Source organism: Malaya genurostris, chromosome 2, assembly GCF_030247185.1.
Source record: "Malaya genurostris strain Urasoe2022 chromosome 2, Malgen_1.1, whole genome shotgun sequence".
Taxonomy (NCBI): domain Eukaryota; kingdom Metazoa; phylum Arthropoda; class Insecta; order Diptera; family Culicidae; genus Malaya; species Malaya genurostris.
Window position 1 is genome coordinate 321591855 of NC_080571.1, and position 21098 is coordinate 321612952.

The following is a 21098-nucleotide window of genomic DNA, read 5'->3' on the forward strand; positions in this document are numbered from 1 at the left end:
GTTGTAATATATTTGAAAAACTCTTCCGCAATAGGTAATTTAATGTGATAAGCTTCAAATTAATGCAACATGGGTTACTTAACATCGATAAAATCCGAGAAAACCGATAAAGTTTTTCAGGTGGGCCAAAATATATGAAGTGGCCAAAATACCTCTGTTACCCTATACAGGCTCACATATAAACTGTGTGTAAAATTTGCTCAATCAGCATGGCGAACACTTGTAGATGTCACCACGATCGACACAACTTTGGGTGCAACATTCACTTCTCGCTAGATTTTTGTTTTGCTGTTGGTTAAAAATTAGTTTATTTTTGTTTTATTCCGATCGAATTCTGGTGTGATTTATGCGACATGGAAATAAAATGGCTTTAACACTTAGGGAAATCGTGTGATAAGTGTTAAAATTGTTGTAGTTGGAATATTTCTACAACAGGCAGGAGGATTTTGTTATCGTTCCGGAACGTAGTGGAAAGATCGCGGCGAACAGTCGAGTAGGTGGCAATAGTGTTTCCAACGTATAGCAAATTTGAAATTTACACAGGATTTTGAAAAACTTTGTTCGAGCCTGTATATCTGTTATCTGTGGTAGAACCGATTCGAAACGGTTCTGCCAGTCTTGCATGGCAAGAATCCGACAGAAAAAGAACTGTTAATAACCGTTAGGGCATATTCAGTAGTGTTCTAGAAAAAGAACGGCATCGTATGTCAGTTTTAAATTTGACAGAGCTGTTTGAGTAAATAAAACTAGAACGGCTTGCTGGAGATACATTCGTTCTAGTTTTAGTTCTATTATAGATCGCCCCTATAATACGTCCCACATTATCAGATCCGAATGGATTCCGAATCAATTTCGAATCAATTCCGAATCGGCGAGAAATTTTCATTCGGAATTCCATGTGGAAATCAGCGAATTTCAACATTTTATGTTGGAATTCTAAGAAGAACTGGTTATTTACTAGTTCTGTATATCCGAAAAACATGAAGATTAAAAAAAATGAAAATCAGCAGGAAAACGTGCAAAATTGAGAAAGAAGAAGAAGACGACGAATTGACAATTCGATAGTCCCACGACAAAAGGGCCTAACTGCATACGAGACCCTCTCTTTGTTTACTTTCTCTTTTGATTATTACGGAGCCATTATTGCAAATTCTCTAAAGTTTCCAATATAAATCGAAAGCTTGTAGTTTAACCGACGACACGACCAGACACTCCGAAGAAAAATCGGAATAAAAAGTGTTCGTGAGCGATTTACCACCAGTTACCATAAATATAGCGACCCCTTGAAAATGACAAAAACTAACTATTCGAGCAACACTGTTTAAGTTGCTATGAGCTAGTTACCAAGGAGCACCCGAATAAATAAACAAACAGTTTGAAACAGTTGTGGAAAAATTCCACATTTCATGATTATTCAAAATCATTTACAAAAAACTGCAAAAAATAATAATTCATTCGAGGGCTGAATTGTATATAAAGTTTTTTAAACGCCGATGCTTGGTGAGTGGTTATCTTCGTATAAATGGATTTCTAAACGCTTTGTTTTTTAGTTCGATCTCAGAAAAAGAAATCATGATGGATTGGTTAGTATCATTACTAGTGAAGTTCTCTGGAGCGAGTTGTCAAAAAGTCTACATTCAATCGGCTGACACCTAGCGAAGTCCGGACAATTCGTTGCGTTTTACAGGTCATTCAGATCCCCAACGCAAAAATGTTCTAGTACAGATACATTTTTATTAAATCTTAAGGCTGGACTTCAAAATAGACGACATAAAAAGTTGAAACTTTAAACGAGGAATGTATTTCTGGGAACGTTATGAAAGTGATAAATGCTTAGTTAGATGAATATATTCCCTCTGAAGATAACACACGATAAGTTTTTTATTGCCTTAAACAACCGAAATCAATTTTTTGGTGGTGAATAATTTGCGTTGCCGGTACGGTACGCCACTACGAATTACATATTCGTTATGAGACAAGTACTCTAGAAGTGTCGCGCCAATGACTTCAAAGCGGCATACGACGCAATCACTATGGCAGAATTTATTCTGAAAGAATAAATTTAATACCTACCAGCGGGCCAACTACACTCAACGGTTCCGTTTTAAGTGAGAATCTCTTGTTTATGTTTACATTCCATATGTGGTTTCCAAGGATACTGGTAACTGTTTTTCAAAATCAATAATTTACCAACTTGTGTTACCAGTTTCAACATTTTTTCAAGCGATTCCGTTTTGACATTACCAGTTACTGAGGGGTAGTTAGATTTGCGATACAGTTTTGATAGTCGAGTGGCAGGTCGTGTCGTCGGTTTAACCTTGAAAGTTTTGCGAAGAGTAAAGTGTCAACTATAAAATCAGCTCGGAAAATCGTGAAAGAAAAAGTAAACAAAGAGAAACTGTCATTTGTAGTTAGGCCCTTTTGTCGTGGGACGGTCGAATTCAGTCCGCATCTTCTCACTCACCCACATTATCGAAATGACGGAATGAGCAATTAATTCTTACTCGACTGCATGATTTTTTAGTGCTCGATCGGTTCAGTGCTAGAATTTTCGCCTGAGTTGGCTGCTCGATCAACCTGATTGACAGTGACATTATAAATGTCATTGAATATTCGCTCATTTTATGAATGTGTTAGTGTGAAATTTAAGCGACTTAAGCCATTTCACTACACTCCAGCTAGAGGAATGGATGATGCTGACTAAGGTAGGCCGTTTTGTTAATTTCCAGCGAATTTCAATAGTTTATGTTGGGATTCTAAGAAGAACTGGTTATATACTAGTTCTGTATATCCGAAAAACATGAAGATTTAAATTTGTATATTCAGTTATATAATGTTTTCGTTTAAAAATAAACTGAAAACCAGCACGAAAACGTGCAAAATCAGGAAAGAAGAAGAAGAAGACGAATTGACAATTCAGTCCGCATCTTCTCACTCAATTCCGAATGATTTCCGAATCAACCGGTTGTAGGCGAACCGGTTCATTCGGAATCGGTTGTTGCACTGGAGTTGGAATTGATTCGGAATCCATTATGATTTCCACATGAAATTTCGAATGAAAATTTCTCGCCGATTCGGAATTGATTCGCAATCCATTCGGATCTGATAATGTGGGCAATTCCGAATGATTTCCGAATCAACAGGTCCAAATTGGTCCAATTAACGTCCAATTAGGGTAACAGAGGTATTTTGGCCACTTCATATAATTTGGCCCACCTAACAAACTTTATGGATTTAATCGATGTTAAGTAACCCATGTTGCATCCATTTGAAGCTAATCACATTAAATAACCTATTGCGGAAGGGTTTGTCAAAGATATTACAACATTTGGTGGATATTTTTACAAAGTAGTCCAAAATAAAATCAATCCTAAAGTGGGCCAAAATACCTCTGTTACCCTAATCGTTCAACGGAAGGCCAAGGTAAGGTAACACCTAATTTTCACACTATTTTTGTAGGAAAAAACAACAATAAATGATGAGTTTTGTTTCAGTGTGTAAGCTTATCGTTTACAGCTCTGATTCTGATAGAAGTTTGTCAAAGCTTTGTTGATTACGAATTTCATTGTGCATTTTGCAACTGCGTGCAAGTGAAAAACTTTCCAATTTTAAGTGTTTGGGTCATCATATCGCACACAATGGTTAAACTAGCTGTGAAACTTCACTAACTTACGTTAATATTGCAAAGGTATTACTGTAGGGTTCACGAATCGTGTAAAGCAAACATATTCGTCATCCATGTAAACCTAGCCCCTGTGACAGAACCAAAGTAAATAGCAAACGAGGGAGGGGATTACTGTTTTACCTTTTTGTGAAAGGTGTCATCAGAGGAATCATCAAAACAAAGAAATTTGATTTCGTTCTCAAGTACTAAAATCCACTAAAATGGAAACCGAAAATATCGAGGTATGTAAAGCTACGTGTGATTAAATCATTAGTATGCTAAAATTTACTATTATATGTTGTCTATTCATTGTTGACCTTCAGAGTTTCCGTGCAAAAAAAAAATAATCGTTTTATTTACAGGAAATATTCATGCAGCATGGCGTCACACTGAAAAAGGCTAGCGCCACTTATCTATCGGCATTTAATACCGAGGGAGTGTTATCGTTTAATCGGTTTTTAAAGGGTGACCTGCATTTCTTTGAATGGAAACAGACTGAGCCATGCGAAGTTTTGGATACCGAATGCCAAGACAGTGGTTGGTCTCTGGTAGATACGATTGAATCTACTTCGTCAATTCCAATCCAACCAACAGATGAGGAATCCAGTAATGCTAATGATGTAAATTGGACCTCTGAAAATGAGAAGAAAAACAACTCAAAAATTTCCATCCAAGTTCTTTTTCGCGACTTGAAAGCAGTCGAGTTTGGCAAGAACGAGCTTCGATTTTATAACCAAGATTTATCTATACACAGTCTGTATCTGTTTCATCACGGATCTCCGCACTCATTCGTGGACTTTCTCGAACGGAAACGATTCATCAGAAAAAGTGCTCGCCGAAAGCAGTTCTTCCACTGTCTGCCAGAGGCAGAAACCGACAAACTTCAGAGATCCTTCTCGGAACTAAACATCGAAGATATCAGAAATCGTCCACGTGCTAATCCGTACATCGATTTTGTGTCCAGACTGGCCAGTGTTCAACAAATTTTACCTTTGGGTAGGCAACCGGAGTCAGACTTCAGAATACGAAATAGTCCCCAGAGTGAAACGGAAACCGGTGATGACAGTAATGAAAACGAAACAGTCCACTGTGTTGAAAGCTCGAATAAAACTAGTAGAAAGTTGGTACCGAGACCTCCGGCTCAACGTGGTTCACCATTGGATGCCTCGATGTGGGCAGAGTTTCGTTCTGCCAACGGGTCCATCATCGATCCAGATGAAGTGAAAAATATTATTTTTCGGGGGGTGAGTAGTCTAAACCAATGTTTGCAGATTTGTAACAGCATTTTGAACTTGCTGAACAAATTCGCTTTTTCTGTAATAACGGAATTATTGTATTTTTTAGGGTATTACTGACGATATCCGTGCTGAGGTGTGGAAATATCTACTTGGTTTGGATATTTGGGAACATTCTACCGATCAACGGGATGAACGAAGAGGAGCTAAAACCCAGGAATACTTTCAGATGAAACTACAGTGGCTGACTATCACTTCTGTCCAAGAGCAAAACTTCACCGGTTATCGGGAACGAAAGTGTCAGATCGAAAAGGATGTCAAACGAACCGACCGAACATACGACTTTTTCGCTGGAGACGACAATCCCAATCTTGCAAAACTGTCGGATATTTTGATGACCTACGTTATGTACAATTTCGATCTTGGTTACGTGCAGGGGATGAGCGATTTATTGGCACCAATTTTAAGTTTGGTGCATAACGAAGCAGAGAGTTTCTGGTGCTTTGTTGGCTTTATGCAGAAAGTATTCAGCAACTTTGATATCGACCAAAAGGGTATGAAACAACAGCTGGAACATTTGCGTACGCTACTGGCCTTTGTGAACGAGGACTTGTTTAACTATCTAAAAGAAAATCAGTCGGAAAATATGTATTTCTGCTTCCGTTGGCTGTTGGTATGGTTCAAACGAGAGTTTTCCAACAAAGATATAATGCAGCTATGGGAAGTGCTTTGGTCCGGCCAGCCTTGCCCGAATTTCCATCTATTCGTTTGCGTGGCTATACTCGACCAGGAAATGGACGTCTTCATCAGTCAACAGTACACTTTCACAGAAATCCTCAAGCATGTGAACGAGCTGTCGGGTAATCTGAACTTGTTAGCAGTTCTTGAGCAGGCAGAAAGCATTTACCTTCAGGTGAAAAAGACGCTGGATACATCCAAAGAGCCCCATGTGGAACTAAAGAAGCTAATTGGCGAGGAAGTTAGTCCGAACGGAGCCGGTAGTACGGCAAGTGACGAATACGAGGATGGTTGCATGCCAATGGTTAAGGAAAAGTCTAGCGACGACGAGGAAGTGTTGCAACGAAAAGTAGACGAAGCTTGCGATCTATCAATGAGCTATGCGTTCTTCTAACGTGACCGACAGAAGTGACGAGACGAAGCAGAAATAATACTGCTAAGCTACTGCTTTTAGTTTGTAGGTTACAGTTGAAAAATAACTTGAGTGCTTATGAAGCCGGTTTATTTCGAACATTTCAGGAAATTGGTGACGATCGTTGTTTTTGTAAAAATCTGTAATTTTGTATATTCTGTACAGTGGTGTTTATAAAAGTTATTTTCAACAATTTCTATTCGAAACTTTCCTTATTCTGGGTGACAGTTTGTATACTTAGTTCAACTAAGATCATCGGAGCCAAAGCTAGATATGTCTAATTTAGTCATCGCGATGTTGTGGTTATATGACGGAAGTTGTCTACATTCGATTTATCTCCTTTCTATGGAATGAGGGAAGCGACATTTATTTTAAATACTCTAATATTAAAACTTGGTTGGTAAACGACTGGACAATGCGCAATTCAGGCCCCAATGTGGTTCATAGCCTCTTGTCCAGTAACTCGTATCCCTACCTCCCCGCGGTGCCGGCTGGGGTGCGAGTAACCTTAGGAAAGATCGGTTAACCAAGGTGTTAGGAGCGGCTGATTACCGTCCTTGTGTCAATGTGGGACTCTAAACAATGCTTACACGATGGCCCTCCGGCGAGACAGGAGGTTGATGCAGGCCTAACAAGCCGCCCGGAAAACCCTTGTTACGAATGATCAGGACATAAATATGACTCGGAATAATCGGTAAAGACCTACGCGACGAAATAAGGACTACGATTGGAAGCTTGGCACATGGAACTGCAAATCGCTTGGCTTCCCAGGATACGACCGAATACTGCATGATGAGCTTCAAATCCGCGGCTTCGATGTCGTAGCATTGCAGGAACTTTGTTGGACGGGACAGAAGGTGTGGAAAAGTGAGCATCGAGCGGCTATCTTCTACCAGAGTTGTGGGACAACCAGCGTTCTAGAAACGGGATTTGTAGTGTTGGCAAGATGCACCAGCGCGTGATTGGGTGGCAGCCAATCAGTGATAGGATGTGCGTATTGAAGATCAAGGGTCGTTTCTTCAATTACAGCATTATCAATGTACACTGCCCACATGAGACAAGACCCGATGACGAGAAGGAAGCATATTACACGCAGCTGGAACGAACCTACGACAGCTGTCCACGGTGGGATGTAAAACTTGTCATCGGCGACACGAATGCTCAGGTAGGCCGGGAGGCAATGTACAGGCCTGTGATCGGGCTGGAGAGCCTGCACGAGGTAACAAACGACCAACGACGCGTGAACTTTGCAGCCTCCCGAGGAATGGTAGTTCGAAGCACCTTCTTCCCCCGCAAAGATATCCACAAAGCCACCTGGAGGTCACCTGATCAACATACGGAAAATCAAATCGACCACGTTCTCATCGACGGGCGATTCTTCTTCGACGTCATCAATGTCCGCACCTACCGCAGTGCCAATATTGATTCTGACCACTACCTTGTTGCAGTTTGTATGCGCTCAAAACTATCGACGGTGCACAACACTCGTCGCACAGGAACGCCGGGATTCAATCTCGAGCAGGAATACGCGTAACAACTGGAGCAAGTGGTACCAATGGAAGAGCAGCTTGGCGCGGCGACTCTTGAAGACGGCTGGAGGTATATAAGACCTGCCGTGAGTAGCACTGCTTCAACCGTACTAGGTACGAGGTTATAGAATCGAGGAAATGACTGGTTTGACGGCGAATGTCAGCAGTTGGTCGAAGAGAAGAACGAGGAACGATACAGACAGGCGCGGAACAGACAGAACACGGTTTTCCGGAAGAAAAAGCGCCACCAGGAAGACCAAGATCGCGAAGCGATGGAACAGCTGTATCGCGCAAATGATACACGAAAATTCTATGAGAAGGTGAACCGCTTATGTAGAGGCTTCATGCCACAGGCCGAAATGTACAGAGATACCAGTGGTAACCTTCTCACGAACGAACGTGAGGTGATCGACAGGTGGAAGCAGTACTATGACGAGCATCTGAATGGCGAAGCACAGGATACAGCGAACGACACAGGAATCAATCTGGGTGCACGCTCAGCCGACGACAGATTTCCAGCACCTGATCTGACGGAGATAAGTGAGGAGACCGGCTAGCTGAGGAACAACAAAGCCGCGGGCAATGACCAGTTACCAGGCGAGCTGCTCAAACATGGAGGAGAAGCACTGGCTAGAGCGCTGCACTGGATAATTTCTAAGTTGGGAGGAGGAAATTCTACCGCAGGAATGGATGGATGAAGTGGTATGTCCCGTTTACAAAAAGGGCGATAAGCTAGATTGTTGCAATTACCGCTCAATCACATTGCATTGCTCAACGCCGCCAACAAGGTACTCTCCCAAATCCTTTGCCGTCGTCTATCACCAATAGCTAAGGAATTCGTAGGGCCGTACCAAGCGGGATTTACTCGAGCTCGCGCCACTACGGATCACATATTCGCGATAAGACAAGTACTCATGTCAGTGTCATGAATACAACGTACCCACGCATCACCTATTCATTGATTTCAAAGCGGCATACGACACAATCGATCGAGAACAGCTATGGATAGAGTGATGTGCTACGTCCGAGTATCTGGGACGCTCTCGAGTCCCTTCGAATCTCGGAGAGGGCTACGGCAGGGTGATAGACTCTCTTGTATATTGCTCAATATTGTCTTGGAAGGCGTGATTCGTAGAGCGAGGATCGACACGAGTGGCACGATCTTCCGAAAGTCCGTGCAACTTTTTGGCTTCGCTGACGATATTGATATTGTAACACGTAACCTTGAGAAAATGATGGAAACCTACATCGGACTGAAAGCTGAAGCCAGGCGTATCGGACTGGCCATAAATGCGTCGAAAACAAAATACATGAGAGGAAGAGGCTCTAGAGAAGAAACACTACGCCTCCCACCACGAATATTGATAGACGGTGACCGCCGACAATGACACCAGCAGAGAAATATAGAGACGTATTTTGGCAGGGAATCATGCGTACTTTGGACTCAGAAAAAACCCTTCGATCGAGAAAAGTACGCCACCGCACGAAATTGACCATCTACAAAACGCTCATTAGACCGGTTGTTCTCTATGGCCACGAGACCTGGACTATGCTGGCAGAGGACCAAACAGTGCGCCCTCAGTGTTTTCGAAAGAAAGGTACTGAGGACCATCTATGGCAGAGTGCAGATGGAAGACGGAACGTGGAGACGGCGTATGAATCACGAATTGCAACAGCTGCTAGGAGAACCACTTATCGTCCGGACAGCTAAAATCGGACGTCTACGATGGGCTGGGCATGTGATAAGGATGTCGGACAACAGTCCAGTGAAAATGGTTTTTGAATCTAATCCGACTGGTACAAGAAGAAGAGAAGCGCGGCGAGCAAGGTGGATCGATCAAGTGGAGGGTGATCTCAGAAGCGTCCGTGCCTTGAGTGGCTGGCGACGAGCAGCCATGGACCGAGTTATGTGGAGACGTATGCTTGATACAGCAAAGGACACCCCAGGCCTATAGCTGTTAGGTAAGGTAAGTAATATTAAAACTTGAGTCATTTAATATCTAGACACAAGAAAACTAACTTATCTCGTAACCATGTAACAAAGTTGAATACTCAGAATTAAGGTCATTCATTACACTTTAGAAGAGAAAAAGAAAAATATATTTCGATGAGTTTTTACCGAAATCTGGAATTCAGCTTTGATTACCACATAGATCTGTCGCATCCTGAATCACCTCTCAACTCTTCTAGAACTTCTGTTTGACAATTGACTAATATTTCTTTAAAAGGCGAAATTGAGGGCATTTGGTCGTATTGAAGCCTTTGTCAAATAAATCCGCACCTTGTCTCGTTACCAGTGTAGATGGCATTTTGCCAAAACATTACGTGTGTATTGCGAGCTTCAAACGCTTTTTCAAACAGTACTGCTTGTACATTTGGGAATCTAAAGATTTGTCATAAACAACTGGGTTTTTGTCCGCAACTGCAAATACCTTGCCAAAACATAAACTTTCTTGAAAATTTATCGACCAAAACTACGAGTGACAGTTATTTGATCTTCAAATTCTTCACATCTTAAGATTAGTTTTAAAATGAACCTAGGCTCGTGAAAATCAGCCATTTCTAGCAAATTGAGCGAGAGGAAATAAATGCGTTTTGTCGATTATTTCACTAATATCAGTATCATTGGAACCAAGAATGAAAGCCATTTGATCTTGATGTACAACCCAAAAATATGTTTCAGATGTGTCTAAGTTTTTAGAAATTTGTTCAGTTATTTCCGAGCAAATTATACGGTAAGAGAAATCGTTGGAAGATGCATACACAGATATTTTCCGCTCATGGAAAGTTAAATCGGATGGTAACATTAGAGATCTCCGGAGCTCCGTTCAAAAGTCTGTTTGTCAGCAGTCCTATTACTTTTTTAAAGAGAAAGGTAAACAAGATGTTTTCGCTTCGGCTTCAAAAAGCAATACCACAGAATAAATGGTTCTAGAATTGTTTGATACAGGGTGGCAAGTCAATTACCGTTTTCAATTCTTAGTAGTTTTTTAATATTCTTCTAGAACAAGCTTTACACAGAAATTCCATGTCAAAAAAACACAATAGGCTCGCTAGTTCAGGATTAAAGTATTTTTCGGGTATTTCTCTCTATATATATAAATAGGAAATATTCATTATAACAAGAGCATAAGTAAAAAAGTTTTTAGTCTTCTAAGGGCTTTGGTTACAAGTAACCATCTAACAACATATACGATATTCTTTCAGAATCGAATCTTCCCAAATTCCTTAAATAGACACTTATTGCTCTGGAAATCCAACAGCAACGTTCGTTCTTCCAAAAGTGAACGTGAAAATTTCAGCTCGATGGAAAAAATATAACCGCCGTTATGGCACTGCGAACGTAACACAATATCGTCATTGTCAGAGCTTCGGCCATGATACAAAAATAATGTCATACGCTGTTTAAATTGTCGTTTGCAAGCACGTCTGTTTAATGAACGAACCCCTCAAATGAGTTTAAATGCTCTGAATTTGATGGAAACCATAAATCCAATTATTGACTATGTCCTGTCAGACAATAACTTTCAAATTCTCATACAAGAAAATCCTATATAAAACCATTAGATATACACAAGCATCTCTAAAATTTAGCGAAGCGAAACACCAATTTTAGTCAACAAACGATATGTACATCTGTCGTGTCATCCCATTTTTAAAATGCTGCATGTTTACAATTTCAATGCATTAATGAGCAAATAAATCTAAGGAGATTTGCCAAAACGCACAAGATATCGATCTACTTTTCTCTTAATAGAGTTCTAAATGCTAAGTGTATTTCTCGTGGAATAACCAGAAAGTACGAGTTCTTCTTAATGCAGTCTGCACCGGTTTCTAATCCGTTTCATTACCGAATGGCCCAACTAATTTATCTTTTATGAGAAATTTTTCTGCAATCGACCTGTTTCTAGTAGATCAATGTCACATTTGTAGTGAACCGATTATTCAAACAGACTTTGATTCAGATACCCTATCAATAATATTCAGATTTTAAAACAAAGCCATGAAATGTTCTATTATTTCTATATTCTATCACCTTAGACCCAGTCGGCTAAGATACCGATCTCACACCGAAAGCTAACCTCGTGAAGCATAGTCAGCAGCTAGCGCACATATTCATGAACTAATGAACGATCGAAGCAGCTTTCCTTGCTTGGAATTTTACCTGACATTCGAATGTGTGTGAATATCACAGAGGGTGAAATTCTTTTGTTAATATTTGTTGCGTCAATTAGCAAACCCTGCCGCCAGCTATCCGTTCATTATGGTAAGCTTTTTGAGACTAAGGAAAAACAGGTATCTAGACCCTAGGACTACTTCTACATACGCCACAAATAACCACAGAACTTTGAAAACAGTTTTATCCTGAATACGACTTACTTTACTATGGGGCGCCATTTCAATTTCAAGCTCCTGAGAGACTGATAAATTTTGGATTGCGAATATCTTTTGTTGTACCTAAAGAATCACCATAATTTTTGCTATATGCCATCGGAAATATGCTCTTCAATTTATGGTAACATTTTCAGTTGTATGACATAATCACAAATAATTCAAAATTAAAGTTTTCTGAAATATTTGGAATGAACGAGAATGCCTTTCTCCTACCTTCAGGTCCAGAGCTCAGTTCCAGTTCCAGTATAGAGAATTCATACAGTATTGGATCAATTGCGGAACATTCGCAGAGCCTGTTTCACTTCACAGAAGATCGATTGCGTCATCCTGTTGCTGGTCGTTTGCATTGGAGCAAAATACAACGAAAAGTTGCAACGATGAAGAACATTATGCAGAATCAGCCTTTCTAATGGCTCTAAAATTTAATCTAAAAAAAATGTAAATATTGCTTCTTTGCAAATAGGATAAAAATAATCAGTTTAGTGCAAATCTAGAATAGTTTGATTAGCTTTGTGCATTTTTCGCTGTGCAAAATTCGCACCAAACGAGTGCGAATAAAGTCAGCATTTGACAGCTTCGCGCTCGAGAAGAAGGCGGGAGGTTAATGTCACACACATAACTGTAGGGCGTAAATACACATAAAACTGACATCCTTCTTTCACACTTCCGAATATAGATAATCGTTCGTATTAATATGTTGTGTGAATTTTGAAACTTTTATTGCTTAGCTTCAAGAATTGTAATGGGGCATCTATACTGAAGTACGACTTATTGACGACGAGCACCTTCTATCAAGCAATTGAATAAACGAAATAAATAGTTTTCGTATTCGCGTCCTCCATCCAATTTATTTATTTTTATAATATAATCCTTTGTAATTATTCCCAAAGAAAACTATCAATTTCAATCCCCCTGATAAGAGAACCCCCTTAACGCAAATTGAAACAATACAATTGATTTTTTTTTTCCAAATAAAATTTTTATTAGGCTCATTTGCTTTAGCTTAACGTGGCCGATTGTCTTGTTGTTAGGGAGAGAGAAAGGGATGCCGTATTACGGGGCGGCATACTCCCCAGTTAGTAAGGGGACATAGGGAGGGTGGGACCTACACAGTATTGAATTGAAATTTGAATACATCATTGGTTTGTGGCATACATCTTTTAGACACATTTTGCGTTCGATGAATCTTCATGTTTTTCAGCTTGTAGCAATGAAGAGATTATTCTGGATTGGGATGCTTCGTTGGTGTGTTCTGACGTTGATGTGACGTTTTTGGGTAGCTTCCAGCAACTCAGTCAGTTCAAGGCAGGTGCATGCTCCGAAGCATCGTTTACACAGGCCATACTTCCAGCTACGTAAAGAAGAGTGCGGTAGAGCTGTAGACGAGAAAGAGATAGGGAGAGCACTAAATTTGAGCATTGATAGTTTTCAAGAGGTTATAGATGAGAGTCATATAAGGAAGATTTCGAGTTGCCAAGACGTCGCGGACTGGTACGAAGGGTGGTATACCTCGGGCCCGAAGGGAACCTATGAGTTGGGACCTGGCATCACAATACTCGACACATGTCCAAACAACATGTTCGATGTCATGATAACCCTCACCGCAAACGCACTCTCAGCGAGCCCCACACGACGGAGATGCGCGCTGAACATATAATGATTAGACATGAGCCTTGACATTACACGAATAAAGTCTCGGCTCACGTCTAACCCCCAGAACCAAGCTTTCGTCGATACCTGTGGGATTATTGAGTGTAACCATCGTCCCAGAGTTCCACTATTCCATGTATTCTGCCAGCTAGCTAGAGTTTTCTGACGACAGCAACTGAAAAATTCATTGAAGCAGATTGGTCTTTCATAGATATCACCTTCTAGTGCGCCCACCTTGGCTAACGAGTCCGCCCTCTCATTGCCCCGTATGGAACAATGTGAGGGGACCCAAACCAAGGTAATCTGGTATGATTTTGCAGATAAAGCACTCAATTGTTCCCGTATTTTCCCCAGGAAATACGGTGAGTGCTTTCCAGGCTTCACTGAACGGAGAGCCTCAATGGAACTGAGACTGTCCGATACAATGAAGTAGTGATCTGTGGGCAGAGTGTCAATGATCTCAAGGGTATACTGAATTGCAGCTAGTTCTGCGACGTAAACTGAAGCTGGATCACTGAGTTTATAGGAAGCGGTGAAATTTACATTGAATATACCGAAGCCAGTGGACCCGTCTAGATATGATCCGTCAGTGTAAAACATTTTATTACAGTCGACTTCTTTAAATTTATTATTAAAAATTTTTGGGATCTCTTGAGGGCGTACAGGATCCGGGATTCCACGAATTTCTTCTTTCATGGATGTGTCGAAAAACACAGTAGAATTAGAAGTATCCACAAAATGAACACGATTGGGAACAAACGAAGAAGGATTTATATTCTGAGCCATGTAGTCAAAATACAAGGACATAAAACGGGTTTGTGAATTAAGCTCGACGAGCTTTTCAAAGTTTTCTATCACCATCGGATTCAAAATGTCGCATCGGATTAGCAGTCGATATGAGAGATCCCAGAACCTGTTTTTCAACGGTAAGACGCCCGCCAGCACTTCAAGACTCATCGTATGGGTTGATTGCATGCAACCCAAGGCAATACGTAAACAACGATACTGAATTCTTTCCAGTTTAATGAAATGAATATTCGTAGCGGAGCGGAAACAGAAACATCCATATTCCATTACTGACAATATCGTCGTTTTGTACAACCTGATCAGGTCTCCTGGGTGAGAGCCCCACCAAGTTCCGGTTATTGTACGAAGGAAATTGATTCTCTGTAGGAATTTTCGTTTCAAATACCTAATGTGACATCCCCAGGTACCTTTGGAATCGAACCAGACCCCGAGATATTTAAATGTGAAAACCTGAGCTATGGTTTCACCCCCTAGTTGAAGCTGTAATTGCGCAGGTTCTCGCTTCCTTGAAAATACAACCAGCTCAGTTTTCTCCGTAGAGAACTCGATACCCATTTGAAAAGCCCATGTCGACAAGTTGTCGAGGGTATCTTGCAATGGTCCTTGGAGATCGGCAGCTTTGGGTCCTATAATAGACACAACACTGTCGTCGGCAAGTTGTCTTAGCGTGCAAGATGTGTTGATACATTCATCAATGTTATTTACGTAAAAGTTGTATAAAAGGGGGCTTAAGCATGAGCCCTGAGGAAGACCCATGTAACTGAATCGCTTTGTCGTCAAATCACCATGCTCAAAATGCATGTGTTTCTCGGACAATAGATTATATAAAAAGTTGTTCAAAACTGGTGAAAGACCATGCTGATGCAACTTCTCAGATAGAACGTTAATGGAAACTGAATCGAATGCCCCCTTGATGTCGAGGAAAACTGATGCCATTTGTTCTTTACGAGCAAATGCCATTTGAATTTCTGTTGAGAGCAACGCTAGACAATCGTTCGTTCCTTTGCCCCTGCGGAACCCAAATTGTGTACCTGAAAGCAATCCATTTGTTTCGACCCAATTGTCTAGACGGAAGAGAATCATTTTCTCCAACAATTTCCGAATACAGGAAAGCATAGCAATCGGCCGATACGAATTGTGATCGGAGGCTGGTTTTCCAGGTTTTTGAATAGTAATAACTCTCACTTCTCTCCATTCGTGTGGGACAATATTACCCTCGAGGAACTTGTCGAATAAATTCAACAAGCGCCTTTTGGCAGAGTCGGGCAGATTTTTCAACAAGTTGAATTCAATTCTGTCTAACCCCGGGGCTCTATTGTTACACGACAAGAGCGCAAGTGAGAACTCTACCATCGAAAACGGTGTTTCGTTTGTATTCAATGTCGCGACGCGGGATATCTTCTGTTCCGGAACAGAATCAGGACATACTTTCTTAGCGAAATCAAATATCCAGCGGTTAGAATATTCCTCGCTTTCGTTCGCGTGATTTCGATTGCGCATGCGACGGGCCGTATTCCAAAGAGTGCTCATTGCTGTTTCTCTCGTTAATCCGTCAACAAACCTTCGCCAGTAACCGCGTTTCTTAGCTTTAATCAGACTTTTCATTTGAAATTCTAACGCCGCGTATTTCCGATAATTATCTGGAGTTCCGTTCTTTCTAAACGAGATGAAGGCTGAAGCTTTTTTCGTTTTCAGCCCTGAGCACTCTTTGTCTCACCATGGGTTGGGAGAACGCATACTAGTTTGCGCGCTAGGTACTCGTTTCGTCTGAGCTTGAATTGCGGTGTCAAGAATCAAGCCAGCCAAAAATGTATACTCTTCCTCCGGAGGAAGCTCCTGTGATGTTTCTAGTTTCTCAGATATCGAGCTCGCGTAACGTTTCCAATCAATGTTTCGTGTGAAATCGTACGAAACATTGATTGTTTCCGATGGTCTTCCACGGTTGGTGATAGAAACTATGATCGGCAAGTGATCGCTACCGTGAGGATCACAGATTACCTTCCACTTGCAATCTAACTGTAGCGAAGTCGAGCAAAGGGATAAATCCAGCGCACTTGGTTGTGCTGGCGGTCTAGGGTTCCGTGTCATTTCTCCCGTGTTTAGAATTGTCAAATTGAAGTTGTCACACAGATCTTGGATTAACGAAGAACGATTATCATCATATAAGCAGCCCCATCCTGTACCATGCGAGTTAAAGTCCCCTAAAACCAGCCGCGGTGAAGGAAGAAGTTCTATGATGTCTGCAAGCCGACGATGCCCTATCGAGACTCTGGGAGGAATGTAGATAGAAGCTATACATAGATCTTTGCCTTTAATATTAATTTGGCAAGCAACAACTTCAATTCCCGGTGTCGAGGGGAGGTTAATACGATAAAATGAATAGCACTTTTTAATCCCTAAAAGTACCCCTCCATAAGAGTCTTCTCGGTCCAGGCGGATTATGTTAAAATTATGGAAGTCGAGGTTGATGTTAGAAGTAAGCCAAGTTTCACTCAAGGAGAATACATCGCAATTATGAGTATGTATTAAGTGTTTGAAAGAATCAAGTTTTGGGATGATACTTCTGCAGTTCCACTGAAGCACAATGATCATATCTTCGATTCTCAGTGGTAAATTATCCATCAAAAGATACGATCGCTGCAAGGAGGGGCCATTGTTCAGTCAACTGTTTTAAAAATGTCCTTACTGTTGGCAGTAGAGCAGTTAGGAAGCTTTTCAGAGGATCAGTAATATTGAAGGCTGTTAATATCCAGTCCACGATATCAGAAAATTTCAATAATCCAGCGTTTGTTGGATTTTCTGGTTGTGCTTTGGGGTCATTCGGGTTTTTTGATGCCCCAGGAAGTGCTGGGTACTCCTTATCATCCCTAAGTTTTTTGAACCCAGGAGGTGTTTGCTTCGGTTTTGAGTCAGCACTTTTTGTTTCCGTTTGGTTCTTTTGTGACGAAGAGGACAGTCTGAGGCCTTTACGAGGAAGCTTGGGAGAAGCCAGATTTTGTCTTTTCCTGCTTCCTTCAACCTGTGTGTAGGAAGGTCCTTCGCCTGGGTCGTCAGAGGTATCCTCTTCAACTGGCAAGATTGCAAACGGGTTCTCAGGGGTCGATGGAGTGGTTCTTTTTAAGATTTCCGCATAAGAACGTTTGGAACGTTCTTTCACGGATCGCTTCAATTTCTCCGCACGCTGTATGTACGTAGGGCACACCGAAAGATCATGAGGATTCTCCCCGCAGTAGCAACACTTTTCCACTGCTCTTCTGCAGAGATCGTCCTCATGGGCCTCTCCGCATTTGCCGCACCGCAGTTTGTTGCAACAATAGGTTGCCGTATGACCTAGCTGTTTGCAGCTTGTACAATGCATTACCCGCGGTACATACAGCCGAACAGGTAGACGAACTCCACTCACTACCAAATAATTTGGAAGTGCAGATCCGGCAAAAGTCACGCGAAATGAGTCCGATTGGTAAAATTTACCATCTATCGATTTGGAGTGCAATTGCTTGCACTCCAAAATTTTCACTGGTTGAAGGTCGGGGTTTTAGAAACGGCCTACGTCCTTCATCAGATCTTCGATTGTCAGACTTTCGTCACGGACCACACCGTCGATCTCCACCACATGAGACGGGACGTACACGCGGTACTCCTTCGTGAACAACTCGCTGGTAGCAATCTCGTTTGCTTGCTTCAGGTCGGACACAACAACGCGTAACTTGTTTGGCGAAACCTTATCTATTGTTTTTATTGCCGAGTAATGTTTTTCCAGGTCCCGAGCAATATTTAAAACTCTGAGAGACTTTAATTTGGGCCGGAAGTATACCACCCACGGACCCCCCGAGCCATCGTCTTGGTAAACTTTTTGGCGAGCAGGCAATATCTTAGAGGGAGATGGAGGCATCGAAGAGGGAGATGGCATCGGAGAGGGAGATGGTATCGGAGGGGGAGATGGTATCGGAGGGGGAGATGGTATAGGAGGGGTAGATGGCATCTCGGAAGCAAACTCAGCCTCTAAATGTTCTTCGTTCATTCGTTCAGCTTCGCCCTCCTCCGAGACACCCCCACTGTCATCAATATTCATATATAAAGTGCGGGAGTAAAGAAGTCTCCCGCACTTGAAATAAGAAAGAAAAAAATAAAATGAAAAGAAAATATATGAATAGTAAAAGTTGAAAGAAAAAGTTTGAGAAAATACTTAACAGTATGTCACGGTAAGCTGTTAGGTGAGTTGCTCCTTCACTCCTTCGTTGTGCTTCAGCGTGACCTTGACTCAGGATTTGGCTGCTGCGATGCGGGTAGCAAACAATAGAAATAACTGCTGCCCGAGGATAGCACAATAGCGTCTACTGTCGATACCGATACAAAACCGGTGCACAGACAGAACTCACTTGCGGGGATGCTACTTTTTATCACTTTTATTTAATGCCTATACTACAGCCTCTGCTGTGATAGGCACCTTCGTCTTACCGATGTCGATTGTGTGCTCACTTCGAACATTCGGTTACGAATGAATACAATTGATGTCTTCCATTCGTTCCCTGTGTAGTTTCACTTGTTCTCAGCGTTGCCAGGTCATTTTTCCAAAATCTGTATTCGGCGCAAAAATCTATCTGTACCATATAGGTATCAGAATCTCGTCAACATAAGTTCACGAAAATGTCACCAAAGCTCATTTTGGTGAACAAAAAAAGGTCTCGTAGCAATCTTTTCTCCAGTCTATCCATGCTATCAACGAAAATCGGTATTTATCTGTACGATCCGTGAATTATCGGTATTTTAGAAGTACATATCTGTATTGCGGTATAGAGGTCAAATATCAATATAAATATCGATAAATCGGTATACCTGGCAACGTTGCTTGTTCTGATCAATTCTACTGTAACGAAGAATTACACCTATAAAAAACGATAAGTTTGTTTTGTTATTGTTTACAGTGTACAATTTTTTATCGTTTGACATTTCAATGATGCAGAAAAGTATTAATAACATATCGCAAGAGTGATTTGGAGAAGAAACTGATTCTATTGTGTTATTGTAACTATAGCTGATAGTGCTTTTCAGTTTTCAGATGAAAAGAACAGCAGAATTGGAAAAGGCCAAACCAGGCAAAGATAAAAATATCCGAAATCGTAACAAACGAAAATTCAAACGCAAAAAGGGTACCAAACAACTGAAAATTAATTTTGACCAAAGCTTTACCCAAAACAGGGATAGTGCTCCAAAACCCACACCGACCTTAACTGCCAGAGCGAAGTTGTTCAACACAGCTCCAAGTTTTGTTCAGCTCAAAAATGCACAGAACCTGTGGATCAAAACTTATCAAAATGCTATAAAATGGCAGTACCAGCATCAACTCAACTATTGGAAACATTGTACTCTTACGTTAAGAGAGGAAAACGCTCGTCTCAAACGACGTCTTGCTGTGCAGGATTCGGAAGACGAAGAGGAAGGTATGTTCAGTCATATGTCCGTGCTAGAAAAAGAGTTTTGTGATATTGGTAGTAAGACAGCGAAACTATTTCAAATGTGCGATAGTCACGAAATCAAAAGATTAGCATCTGTGAAATAACTGACAACATCGTGATTTTCGATTTAGTTTCGCAACTTACTACAGACTAATTAATCTTTCAAACTGTTGCATAAGAGTAACCTGAGGCCCTCCCGCCTTCTGATTAAATGTTGATTTCTTATTTTGTGTAATTTCTCATTCCAATCGAATCGTACAAATCCAGAAACCGAAGCTTATACACACCATCAACGAAGGCATCAAGAAACAGCTACTGCGAAAGAGGATGCGGATGATGCTCTGCTTGACGAGGAGTTTATAGCGTTTATGGAAGTGTCCGCTAGACATCGCTTGGAGCGCAGGAGGTTAAAAAATGAAAGTGTTCAATAATTAGGTTTATGAATAAATTAAAACAGATTAAATAATGTATCGAAGCCATAAGATGACCGGTGGCCAATCCATCTGCGTATATTTGCGTAACTTAGAGGGCATGCTGCACTACAGATTTTTATTGCCGGGTACAGCATTGAATCGTTAGTGAGTGGAATAAATTATCACTAGTGGTTTGATTCACGCACACGCTAATAGCATTTGTGCAAAGGGGATTTGGTGATGGAGACCGTCTTAAGTGAATATTCGTTGCGTTTTAATACGATTGATCTAAATATAAATGGAAATTGTTTTATTATAATATTTACACAAGTTTGCTTTGTACTTTTCTATGAAACATGTCTTCATCTGTTACAGCATTGTAAAATAAGGCAAACTTGCCACAATCAACACCAATTTCAACATTCCAATCCGTACTAAAACCAAAAACAACAACGATGACGAATTCGTTACATTGAGGTCTTTCTTTATCGTTTATTTATTCCCGGCTTTAGCCTAATTGCCCTTGAGGTCGCGTAAAAAACCGCGTAGCTTCGGTAATCGGCGTAGAAAAAAATGCAGAACTAACGTGCAGATCTGGTGTAATCTCAAACAATTTTCTTTGAAAACCTTTAGTATTTTTTATCGACTTTGGAACAATTTTGAAATTTCCGAAAGCGAATTTTTTTATACCAAATGTCTTAGAAATGGATGAAACATCAAGATTTGGTGTAATCTCCAAAATACTTTATGTTTCGTCTTCGACTCGTCTGTACATAACAGTTTATGTAGCACAAAATAG

At 41.0% G+C, this 21098-nt stretch overlaps 2 protein-coding genes across 2 annotated transcripts; both read left to right on the plus strand.

Moving 5' to 3' along the window:
- Window positions 1-3534: 3534 nt before the first annotated feature.
- Window positions 3535-6242, plus strand: LOC131431301 (TBC1 domain family member 17). Its single transcript, XM_058596920.1, has 3 exons — window positions 3535-3906; window positions 4027-4908; window positions 5009-6242. Exons 1-3 carry the CDS (start codon window positions 3886-3888, stop codon window positions 6029-6031), a joined length of 1926 nt encoding a protein of 641 aa, XP_058452903.1. The 5' UTR covers window positions 3535-3885; the 3' UTR covers window positions 6032-6242.
- A 13143-nt stretch (window positions 6243-19385) lies between these two features.
- Window positions 19386-20352, plus strand: LOC131431306 (uncharacterized). Its single transcript, XM_058596934.1, has 2 exons — window positions 19386-19871; window positions 20154-20352. Exons 1-2 carry the CDS (start codon window positions 19490-19492, stop codon window positions 20315-20317), a joined length of 546 nt encoding a protein of 181 aa, XP_058452917.1. The 5' UTR covers window positions 19386-19489; the 3' UTR covers window positions 20318-20352.
- The last annotated feature ends 746 nt before the right edge of the window (window positions 20353-21098 follow it).